The sequence below is a fragment of the Hippocampus bargibanti genome, linkage group LG04 (assembly GCF_051943395.1).
Source record: "Hippocampus bargibanti isolate YZ-2025 linkage group LG04, ASM5194339v1, whole genome shotgun sequence".
NCBI classification, from domain to species: Eukaryota; Metazoa; Chordata; class Actinopteri; order Syngnathiformes; family Syngnathidae; genus Hippocampus; species Hippocampus bargibanti.
In genome coordinates this window covers 19,906,509-19,919,275 of record NC_142737.1, presented here as the reverse complement: position 1 = coordinate 19,919,275, position 12,767 = coordinate 19,906,509, and the positions used below count along the sequence as shown (strand labels likewise).

The 12,767-nt window shown below is 43.1% G+C and overlaps 1 protein-coding gene across 1 annotated transcript; it reads left to right on the top strand.

Annotated features, from left to right (window-relative positions):
* The first annotated feature begins 77 nt into the window (after nt 1-77).
* LOC148899397 (protein CFDP2-like) lies at nt 78-12,235 on the top strand. Its single transcript, XM_088994620.1, has 3 exons — nt 78-477; nt 835-1,515; nt 4,629-12,235. Exon 3 carries the CDS (start codon nt 5,302-5,304, stop codon nt 6,625-6,627), a length of 1,326 nt encoding a protein of 441 aa, XP_088850746.1. The 5' UTR covers nt 78-477; nt 835-1,515; nt 4,629-5,301; the 3' UTR covers nt 6,628-12,235.
* Nucleotides 12,236-12,767: the final 532 nt, after the last annotated feature.

Genomic DNA, 12,767 nt, shown 5'->3' with positions numbered 1-12,767 from the left:
TGTAAAGTCACTTCAGAGCTGAGCAGCAATCACGTTGTCACTGTAATCTGTTATTCAGTGGATGAACACCCGCCGTTTCTTAAAATAATCATAACCAAGTGCGATGAAACCAAAAAGCTACGGAGCCCCTAAGGGGACATCGAAGAAAAAAAAAAGAACACTTTGCGAGATCTCGCAATACTTTGCATTCTCTCGCAAAACTTTGCATTCCCTCGCAATACTTTGCATTCTCTCGCAAAACTTTGCATTCCCTCGCAATACTTTGCATTCTCTCGCAAAGAATGCGAGATCTCGCAATATTTTTTTAAAAATGCGCGTTTATGTACTTCCGGGTCAGCTTGGCTCAGGTAGACGCTCGTGCACGCTGCTTATTGAGAGAAGACAACAACTCGGCGCATCATGGAAGAAGACTTGGAACACTTCTTGGAGTCAAGAAATGTCCCTCACGTGGACATTACACGTATGAAAAGCGACAAGGTGGGCATACAGCTACACAGTCTGATGTAATAAGCAAAACAAGAGCAAAGGACAGTTTTTTTTCGAAGTAGCATTGGTCGTAGAAGGTCAATAAAGTGAAAGTGAAGCTAACATTTCTATCTACTCTACCTGTACTGTTAATTGTATTTTAATAATGAGGTTATTAACACAATTTAAAATCGATATTACAGTTAGTAAATGTGCTGCCGCTACCTAATGTACTATTCTTGTGTAATATTGAATACAAATAATGATGACTGCATTTTCCCATCACTCATGTGAATATGTTAAATTTATTAAAAGTTATAGATAATTAAATAAACACCAAGTATTTATTCTCACAATTTATCTTTGCAGGTTGACATGGCAGTAATTGCTATGACGACTGAGGAGCAAATGGGCAAATATATCACTTCTTATGGTGATCGAATAGCTGTCCTTTGCTTTTGTCATCAGAAAATGAACTGCTCCAAAAATTAAGAGGCAAAATAACATCAAGGAAAAAAGGTGTACTGGGTGAGACTTTGGGAGTACTCCAAAACCATGTTGATGGGATGGCAAGACATAAAAATGTTTCTGCAGAAAAGACTCAAAGGAAGATAGACATTGGTTGGCTCCATTTTTATGGCAACGATGACCATCAAGTGAGGACAAGCAAAGGTGGAGGAACAAGGCATGCCATCCTGGAAAAAACAGCAACTGTCGCTCAGATTTTGGAGCTGGGAAAAGGACTATTTTTCCCAGATGGAAGCTCAACTAAAGGACCTGTTGAAGACTTTACTTTTGAGGTCTGTGATTTCAAAAGAAACCACATTGCTTGAGATGAAACAATTGACAGACTCTATGAAAAAACCAAATTGAAACTTAAGATTTTACATTGGCACAAAAGAAAATACTCCAACATCTCATTTGGATGAATGCAGTGAAGCTCATTCATCTGTCACCAACATGGTGGGAGAAAGTGCACAATTGATTGAAGGTGGATCTCATCATGACGCAAATGATGGACACGCATCTGACAGTGACACGGGAGAACAGGTTTGTACCACTTGGTGATATTTTTATATTGGATTAAAGTAAAACAGCAGAGAAGTAGTTTTGCTCTTTAAAAAAAACTGAAAACCTGTGTCCTAGCTATGAATATGTTTGCTCAAAATTGCATTTCAGGGATAATTCACAACAATCTAATAGTGTTTCTGAAGTAGAATCCTAAAATGTATTGTTTGTACAACACCGAATCAAAACATAATGTTTACCATTACATGACTTTCAATTGCTACAGATAATTATTTTGTGAGTGTATCTACCCCGGTCAAGGATGACGCTTCGTAATGATGTCACAACGTTTATTATGAAACACTTGAACACCGTGAAAACTATAAAGAACATTGAAACAACAACATTACAATAAGTTCGACAAAACATTCAGTCAATAAGGAAATTAATAACGTACCGTGTGCACCTTATTAACCGAAAGTAGATAAACGACGTAGACTTGAAACTTTCGTTGCTCTGCTTGTCTCTCTCTCGAGACTTTCGTTACTCTGCCTGTGTCTCGTTCTCTATCTAGCGGTCGCTCTCCTTGTGTCTGCCTCTCGAGACTTTCGTTCCGTCTGTCTCGCCGTACTCGCTTTTATCTACACCTGACACGGAAGCGGAAGTGACAATGACAAACATTATAAATAAAGTATGGAAGACAATTTTTAGAAAAACACACATAAAGTTTCGCATAGAAATATTAAACACTTTTACAGAACAAGTCCAAATAAATTATATTTTCGTTGTCATGGCAACCAATGACAAGATACCCGCCAGTTACAGTGAGTTTTAATTATATTTGTTGCAGACAAGGCAAGCAAGGTTCAAAAAGCAAAGACGAATGACTGAGGCTGGAACAGCAGAAGGGGCAGGAGAAGCCCAACCGTCTCATTCAACTCCAACAGCAAATAATGACATTGGCAAAGGGCAGGACACCAACACAAATGAACAGGATCCCATTTGGATTGACCTCCCAAATTCCACAGATTTCTCTGAAGAACCAGTTCCCGATGCCCAGCCTCAAACGGAGCTGGGGTGCATCTCTCATGAGGTCTGTGAAGAAGAAGATACCGTGGTATGGGATCCAGATGACAGCCTTGGAAGAGATCAGGATGAGAATATATAGGATTTTTTTATATAATAAGTGACATAGAAAATGGAATGAATGGATAATAACCATGAAATCAATTGCAGACACAAATGGAAAATACAAATGTAGACTGCCCTACGCAAGGTTGACCATGACAGATGTTTGACATCTCAAAGTACACGTCATGAAATCCTTCTTAACTCTCTTGTCTGCACACACACAAGTTTAGGAGCATTTCATTATTTGTACTTTGAGATGTAAAACATCTGTCAGGGTAAACCTTCCGTAGGGCAGTCTAAAGTTGCACTAGTCTCATCAAAAAAATGGAGGCACTATACAGTTCTATTTGGGTTACTTTTTAGAGAGTTAACGGCTTGAGGGAAGAAGCTGTTTAAATGCCTGCTGGATTTGGTGCGCATATACAGACAGATTTAGGAAGAGTTGCACAGTCATAGCAGCTCTTATGAGCAAGAAATTATAGAATGAGACTGCTTTTCTCTCCCTTCTCCCTCCTTTCTGCCTTACAGTCGTCACTCTCTCATCATGTTTACCACTCTGCCCATCCCCACTTTTCCTTCATCTTTGTTTACCTTGAGCATTTCACCTTCACCTTATGTCCCCACACACACAGACCACTATCTTCTTTCCACTAGCCGATTTTTTTACCTTCTTTTGTGTCCCATCAACACACTCTCAAATACAAAAATACATATTTCATAAATGGAGCTACAGAATGTATGATCTCACCTGAATAAGTCCCATGCAACAAAACTGCAGGATGCTTTTGTCCAGAAATCCACCATCAAAGAAGCCATTGTTTCTGAGGTATTTGAAGAGTGATAACCAGAATTACATGCATTGACTGCGAGGAAACCCCCACCAATATTAAATTATTTGATTGGTGATGCTGGCTCCATCCAAGTAACTGTCAAGGGTACTGCCTGGCGGTATGGTAAACACTGGAAGCCTTTAATATGTCCATTTTCAGTCCCAAAATCAGCTCAAACGATTCGAGGACAACCTCCCAAACGGTTCACGACTTCTATGTAGTAACCTCCAATTAACTTCGAGTCACTACTTGTTGTGTAGGCATTGAGCCACATCATTTTCCTTGAAAAGCCATCAATGGCCCCATTGATGCAAATTCCAAACGGTTTCAGTTTGTCATATGAATCCAGATGCCAAATAAAATTCGGCCCTTTCGAGTAGTTTCGTCGTCTCAGACGTCTTGCTTGCCTTAACGGCACTCCTTTCGGATCCAACTCTTTGAGGACCAGACGAACATCCTCTTTCCTGACAAGAAGCCCATGTTCTCTGCCGTGTAGTTGTCCGGAATGCTGCAACTGGTTGTGAATAAAGTCAACCAAGACGACCAGGTCATCGAACGTTTTTCGCCGAAATAGTCCACTTTTGTTCACCACTTGCTTCAAATGTCTTTCACTTATTAAGAAACCGTGTTTAATCTCAAGAACGGATTTATATATTTGTATTTCAAGCCAATTTTAAAGTAAAACTCGATTAAACGAACGAAAGGTTGAAGAGGCTCCATGTTTGTTGTTTTCAGTTACACAGTCGATGAACCGGAAGTACATGAACGTGCATTTTTTTTAAAGATTGCGAGATCTCGCATTATTTGCGAGAGAATGCAAAGTTTTGCGAGAGAATGCAAAGTATTGCGAGGGAATGCAAAGTATTGCGAGGGAATGCAAAGTTTTGCGAGAGAATGCAAAGTATTGCGAGATCTCTCAAAGTATTGCGAGATCTCGCAAAGTATTGCGAGATCTCGCAAAGTTTTCTTTTTTTTTCTTCGATGTCCCGTTAGGGTCTCCGTAAAAAGCTGTAAAGACAAGCTGCAATGTATCCCATCTTAAAATGACAAACGGCATAGTGATGTGATAAAGTTAGGATAATTGCAGCATCCAAATAAATTGTGGACTTTTCTTCCATGTGTTTTCAATCAGCAAACGACTCAGTCATCTTAAATGGAAACTATTGTTCACTGTGAGTCTTGCACTCCTGGCAGGGTCACCCAAGCCGAACAGGTCGAGGGGTAGAGGCCAGACAAAGAGTGATCCCAAACCCGCACCCGGGGGTAGGCGTAAGCGGAGTCCAACAAACCGGACTACCGGCAGCCCCCTGCAACTCCTGCCAGAAAATGGTCGTCATGAGTATGCTCATGCCACCAGAAACTCATCTGGTAAGAGCGAAGATGGTGGACTGTGCACCCACACACTCACCTTAATCTCTACCTTTGCGCAAGCTTCTTGCCCCAACTCCCCCCCCCCCTCCTCCCATGGAAACCCAAAGTCCTGTGGCGATGTGGAATGGCAGTGGCCACAGGCCAAGGATGTGGCTGGAAGTGCCTAGCCAAACCATGCACACAGGCGACAATGGAGTGATGGTCGTTGATAGTGTGGGATGGAGCAGCGCATCTCCTCGGCAGCTTCCATTGTGTCTGAGCAGCTCCACACTGCTCACCCCTGTGATGGGGAAGGACCTAGAAAAAGTGGTCTAAAAATTGTCTGCTCTCTACACTCCGGACGCTAAACCGCAATCGTCGGAGCATCCCTCCTGCGGTCTAAACTTCAAAAAATCGAATCACAAAAAAACTAAGCATTTCTTCGTGGAATGTCCGCACGCTGTTGGACCTGGCTCAAACCGCTGAGAGGCCCCACCAGAGGACAGCACTTGTAGCCATGGAGCTCGCAAGATACAACATCGACATTGCAGCCCTCAGCGAGACCAGACTACATGGAGAAGACTCCCTGACAGAGGTTGGTGCAGGGTATACCTTCTTCTGGAAAGGGGTCCCCGAAGGCAACCGCCGTATCCATGGAGTTGTCTTTGCTGTGAAGTCCCAACTGCTGCAATGCATTCCGGAATCCCCTATTGGCATCAATGAAAGGCTGATGACCTGGCGCATTCCCTTGGCAAAGGGACGCTTCGCTACACTCATCAGTGCTTACGCACCAACTCGGGATGCCAACCACATTGTCAAGGACGAGTTCTACAGAGCTCTGGACACCATCCTGAAGAAAACTCCGGCCACGGATAAGCTCCTCATCATGGGAGATTTCAATGCGAGGGTAGGCATGGAACATCTCGTATGGAATAAAGTTATTGGCCAGCATGGAGTGGGAAAGATGAACACCAATGGCCTTCGGCTACTCTCCCTCTGTGCAGAGCATCACTTGGTCATTACTAATACCATCTTCCAAATGAAAGACAGGTTCAAGACCACTTGGCAGCACCCCCGCTCCAAACATTGGCACCCCCTGGACTATGTGATTGTCCGTCAGAAGGACATACAGGATGTCCTTATCACCCGTGCCATGCGTGGAGCTGAGTGTTGGACTGACCACCATATGGTCAGATCCAAACTCCTCATACGCATACATCCCCGTCGTCCAAGGACAGCTCCCAACGGAAAGCTCTGCTGCACAGCACTGACCAACCCCACCATCAAAGCCAACCTTCAACGTCTCCTTGCCGAAAAACTCGACAAGATCCCAGAGGAACCGGTCGACTGGCAAGCTCTGCGTCAGGCTATTTACAGCACAGCCTCAGAAGTGCTTGGACAGTCAAGGAGAAGACACCAGGATTGGTTCGATTCAATCTCGGATGAAATACAGTCCATTCTAAAAGCAAAACATGAGGCCCACAAAGCTCTTCTGTCCTGTCCCACATCTCACACCCGGAAAGCAATATTTACTGAAGCAAGGGCAGCAACCCAGCGGGCACTCCGTGTCATGGAGGACACCTGGTGGTTGCAGAAGGCACATGAGATCCAATATCTGGCAAACTGTAACAACACCCAGGGTTTCTACAATGCCATCCAAGAACTGTACGGCCCTAGAAAGCAAAAACTTTCTCCAGTGCAATCTGCTGATGGCTCTGTGCTCCTTAAGGACCGCCATAGATCCTTGCTCGCTGGGCAAACCATTTCGAGACCCTTCTCAACACCACCAACCCCGTCAACTCAAAAATTCTGGATAATCTTCCAGACCTGCCGCCAATCATGAGCCTCGACACCCCACCATCCTTTTTGGAGACCAGGCAAGCCATCATGAGCCTTAAAGACAGAAGTGCAGAATTTTACAAACACGGAGGTTATCTCCTCACGCGCCGTCTGCACCTCCTTATCTATAACATCTGGGAACACGGGAAGCTCCCACAGGACTGGAAGGATGCCAACATCATTGTAATCTACAAAAAGAAAGGGGACAAAACAGCGTGTGGGAATAGCCGAGGAATCTCTCTCCTCTCCACCGCAGGGAAAATTCTGTCCAAAATCATGCTCAGTAGGTTGGTCAAGCATCTCTCAGAGTCTGTGCTTCCAGAAACGCAGTGTGGTTTCCGGTAGACAAGATCCACCACAGACATGATTTTTGTATTAAGGTAGCTTATGGAGAAGAGCAGAGAACATCACCTGGACCTCTACATAGCCTTCATAGATCTCAACAAAGCATTTGACACCGTCAACCGTGAGTTACTATGGAAGCACCTCTCCAAACTTGGGGTTCCACCCAAGTTTCTTTGCATCCTCCAGCAGCTGCATGACGGGATGCAAGCCAGAGTACTCTTCGGAGAGCTCCAGTCACAGCTCTTTGGGGTGAACGCTGGGGTGAAACAGGGCTGTGTCTTGGCTCCAGCACTCTTTAATATCCTCCTTTCTGCCATCACGTGCCTATTTCACAAAGGCATCGGACATGAAGATGGCATCCGCGTGGAATACCGCCTCGATGGAAACCTCTTCAACATCAGACGGCTCCAGGCCCACACAAAGACAAATATCTGCCACATCTGCGAACTTCACTATGCTGATGACTGTGCTGTACTAGCTCACAGCTCAGAATCTATGCAGCATGCTCTCAATACCATTTATAACTTATACCAGTCTTTTGGTCTCCAGATCAACATCAAAAAAACAGAGCTCATGTTCCAACCTGTGTCGCCAACTCCCACACCACCCAGCCTTCACATCAATGGCATTTCACTAAATGTAGTGGCTCCACTTTGTCCACCAATTGCTCCCTTGACATTGAAATATACAATCGTATAAATAAAGCCTCATCATCGTTTGGACGTTTACGCAGCAGAGAATTGGAACCAAGATTGCCGTATACAGCGCAGTGTGTCTGTCCACTCTCCTCTATGGGGCAGAAACATGGACCACATACCGCCGGCACTTAACTACCCTTGAGGCCTTCCACATCCGGAGCCTGCAGAAGATCCTTGGCCTGTCCTGGGAAGATCGAGTTCCCCACCCAGACATCTTTCAGCGCACAAATTCCATCTGCATGGAAGCAGCAGTTGCAAAAAAACACCTTCGGTGGATTGGACACACCATCCGCATGCCCGATCACCGCCTGCCCCGCCAGGTCCTCTATGGACAGCTGAAAGATGTGAAGCGCTCTGCAGGGGGGCAAAAGCGACGCCTCAAGGACTACACCAGGGACCTCCTCAAACGAGCCAACATCAACATCACGGAGCTCGAAGCTTTGGCCTCAGACCAACAAACCTGGCGGACCACTTGTGCCAGGATAGTCTCTAAAATACATCAAATCCACATAGACAGACAATTAGAGAGACATATTCAACGGCACCAGCGGGCGGCTGGTACCCCCCTGCCATCCGGCCTCCCATGTTCCATCTGCGGACGTGTCTGCGGCTCAAGGATTGGGCTCTATGCCCATGAAAAGTGGCACCAGCGACATCGTCGCTATGCCCCCCCGCCCCAACATCCCCTCCCTGGGAGCAAGCGTCATCATCACCTATGATGGACAGCTAGAATGTATGTATGTATGTATGTATGTATGTATGTATGTATGTATGTATGTATGTATGTATGTGCAAAACAGTCAAAATTACACACTGAAATAAACATGGAAAAATAAGAATCTAAAATATTACAATAAATAAAAAATAAGGCAATATTAACATGAAATGTGGTCATATTTTTTTAGTTATACTAATATTCTCATCATTACAATGTCCTGCTTTTAAAATAGTTACTTTTCCATGGCTATATAAAGTAAAAAAGGGGATATCTTTATTTCTAAATGTCCATTTTCACAATATCCTTTTTCGACGTGATTGCTCTGTCAATCAAATCACATGAGGTAATGTTTATGGTGACAGGTGAAAAAGAACAGGATAACCTTTGAGAGGTTTTATGAAAATTGTTTTCCTCCAACATTGCTTGGGGCAATTCCAAATCTGATGTTTTTTGTATTTTTTCACTCTGCCTTATATTGATGACATCTATCCCACATAAGAAAAAACAATAAAACTGATATGGCTGAAAGTGTCACAGAGACCATGTCCCCTACACAGTATATGTGCTGAAAGTGCAGGTGACACCGTGTTCCATGAATTTTGAGCTCACATTCATTTTCCAGCACAACTGTGTATGTCAAATGATATATTGAGGGAATGATTCATGGACACAAATATGTTTTCCATAGTCATCGGGTCCCTCAGCGGAAAACCATACACACCTGGATATATTTTTCTACTTGTAAGACTGTTAAGCAGTCGTTCTTTTCAGAGGTATACCAAACCCAAACAGTTAATATGCACATTCACGGAACCCTTCATGAGTGAAAAATAAATACAGTGAGACCTCAACTTACAAACACCTTAACTTACAAACTTTTCGTCTTACAAACGTCAAATTTATGAAAATTAAACCTTATAATAAGCACTATTTTCATAATACACACCCACCACGGCTGGCGGAGTGATCTTCGGCGGAAGCACACGACGGAACAGCATCAACAGTCCTTATGGAAGGTGACTCTCCTTCCATAAGCCATCAACCACCATCAAAAAGGTAGATAAAACTTTATTTTACAGCACAGTTTATTTCTTTAATCACAGTCCTCATGCAATTTCCTTTGAGCTTCGACCTCCAACGCCATTCCATCAAGCCATAAATGACCATCACAAATGTAAATAAAGTGACTTTATGATACAATGCAGCGTATATTTGAACTGCTTATAATCGTCCTATTATGGGACAGAATTATTAGAATGTTCCAGTACTTTTAAATCGAACGACAATTTCAAAGTGACAATTTGCTCTTCAGATGTTTATTAACTCATTCACTGCCATTCCCAAAATTATTCGGGAATTGAAAAGCATGACGTGAAGAGCCATTCCAGAATTTGTTTGGGTTTTGTTTTTTTCTTGTGGGGGTTGCGTTTCAAGCTTCGGTCAGACCTGTGGCAATGTTTTTCCCTCGTACGAGGGGGCAATATTTACCTTTTGTCCAGCCGCCCCCACTTTCACTGCAAATAACTCTACAATCAAGTACTACTGTAATCTCAAAATAAACTTTTTTTTCTGATGAAAGAAGAGAGTCTAAGGTTTCTTACGCTTGATGTCGTCTTAAAACTCAATTTTCTGTGGGCCCTGCAATTTGAGTGAAAATTACAAAAACCCTGGCACTGGAGTGGACACATATGCACAACGTCTGGCAGTGAAAGAGTTAAGAAATGGTGATCAGTGCAACAGCGGAGGACTGGTTAGCACATCCGCATCACAGTGTAAAGGTGCAGAGTTCAATTTCTACTCAGACCTTCCTGTGTGTAATTTGACTGGAATTTCTCCTCCAACCTTCCAAAAACATGTATGGGATGTTACTGGAAAACAGAATTGTCCATCAGTGTGAATGTGTGTGTGAAGGGTTGCTTGTCTATGTATACACAGCGATTGTCCAGGATGTCTCCCTGTGATTGCCCAAAGACATGCGGGAAACCATCCTGAGGAAAGGCAAATAAAAAAAAAAATAATGAATGCATGATTGGTAGTTCAAAGTTTAACCTTGGATGTTCCACTGGATTTCTTAGTGTATATTTTCACCCGTGAAAAAAGCGATGGACAGCAAATAATGGGCCTCATCTTAGAAAGCTGATGATGCTGCAGATGTTTGCAGATGACATTGTGATCTGTAGGGAGAACAGTGAACAGGTGAGGGAGAAACTAGTGATGTGGAGATATGCCCTGGAAAGGAGAGGAATGAAGATCAGTCGCAGCAAGATGGAATATATGTGTGTGAATGAGAGGGATCCAAGTGCAAGAGTGATGCTACAGGGAGAAGGGATAAACAAGGTGGAGCATTTTAGGTACTTGGCGTCAACTGTCCAGAGAAATGGAGAGTGTGGAAAAGAGGTGAAGAAGCGTGTCCAGACAGGCTAGAACGGCTGGAGAAAAATATCAGGTGTGATATGTGATATAAGGGTTTCAGCTAGGATGAAAGGAAAAGTGTATAAAACGGTGGTGGTGTGACCTGTCATGATGTTTGGACTGGAGACTGTGCCACTGAAGAAAAGACAGGAAGCAGAACTGGAGGTAGCAGAGATGAAGATGTTGAGGTTTTCTTTGGGAGTGACCGGGTTGGATAGGATCAGGAATGAGTATATCAGAGGGACAACTCATATTAGATGCTTTGGAGAGAAAGTCAGTGTGGCCAGACTGAGATGGTTTGGACATGTCCAGAGGAGAGGGAGTGACTATCAGAAGAAGGACGCTGAGCCTTGACCTGCCATGCAGGGGACCGAGAGGAAGACCAACGAGGAGGTTTATGGATGTTGTCAAAGAGGACATGAAGGTAGCTGTTGTGAGAGAAGAGGATTCACAAAACCGGGTTAGATAGAGGACACTGATTCGCTGTGGCGAATCAGTGTCCCCCTTAAGTTGAGGTTTTATGAAACCAGAGCTTAGAAATTTTTAGTCAACTCAGGTGTGTGGTACGAGTGTGTGGATTTAAACAGCTTCTTCCTCCAAGCCATTAACTCTTTGAACTCTTTCAACAGTAGCCAAAATGGAAATGTATAGTGCCACTTAGCAGTTTTTTTTTTTTTTTTGACAACGATACTAGTGCAGCGTGTGCTACCGGAAACAAATTCCTTGTGTCTTCTACATACTTGGCAATAAAGATGATTCTGATTCTGATTCTGATTCTGATTCCGATTCTGATGTGTTTATGTGTGTGTGTGCGTGTTCATGTGTTTTTATGTGTGCGTGCATTTGTGTGTGTTTGTGTGTCTGCGTGTGTGTGCACGTGTGCGTGGGCCGACGTGTGGGTGTGTGTCCACACGTTGTTAAACACACATTCATTAGATATAAAAAAAGTTTTTGCGCATGATCCGGCACATGATCCGGAAAGAGTAGCCAATCTGACAAAAAAAAACCTTTGCAACAATATAATGCAGGGAAAGGACTGGCACTTAAAATATTACAGGAGGTGAGATACGGATGTACCAGACGATGATATAATGTAAAAAAAGGTGAGTGAACTAACCTACTACCTTTTTCTAATGATCACCAATGATTTTGTAACCTAGTTCCAAACAAAACTACAATGCTGTTTCCAAGTACAGTGATACCTTGGCTTACAAAATTAATTGATTCCCACAAAGTGTGTGTAAGACGAAAAGTGTATCTTCCAAATAATCGGTTCCCAGATCCCCATAAAACCTAATTTTCAACTAAATAAGCCTTAAAACTCCACAAAATACACCTTATTTTACGTATAATAAATGTGCTATGGTATAGTAATTAAAGAAAGAAACTGTACTATATAATAAAGTAATTTTATTTACATTTGTGATGGTCGTTTATGTCTTGATGAAATGGAGTGGGAGGAGGTGGGAGGGAGGGAATTGCTGTTTGGAAGGAGAGTCACCTACGATAAGGACTGTATTGTATTTTCCGCATTATAATATGTCATTCATTAAAGGTGTGCCTTATAGTCCGGGTGAATTTCTCATGAATTAGTATTCCCTTAGGAATCTTGCTGTGTAGCATTAATAAATTCTTGACTCATACAACATCTAAATTATCATTTATTTCCCTGAAAACATTATGTTGTGTATGTATGTGTTGACTTCTTTCATGGGGGATGAAAATAAAGTACACTAGAAAAACTGAAAACCATGTGATACCTCTGCAAGTAAAATTAGTCATGTGTTTGATACTGCAACAAGATCATTCATACACATTGTCTTTCCGTCTGTCTGTCTGCCTGCCCGCCTGCATGCAAGCCTGCCTGCTTACCCATCCGTCCGTCCATCCATCCATCCATCCATCCATCCGTCCGTCCATCCATCCGTTCATCCGTCCATCCATCCATCCATCCATCCACCTACCAGTATT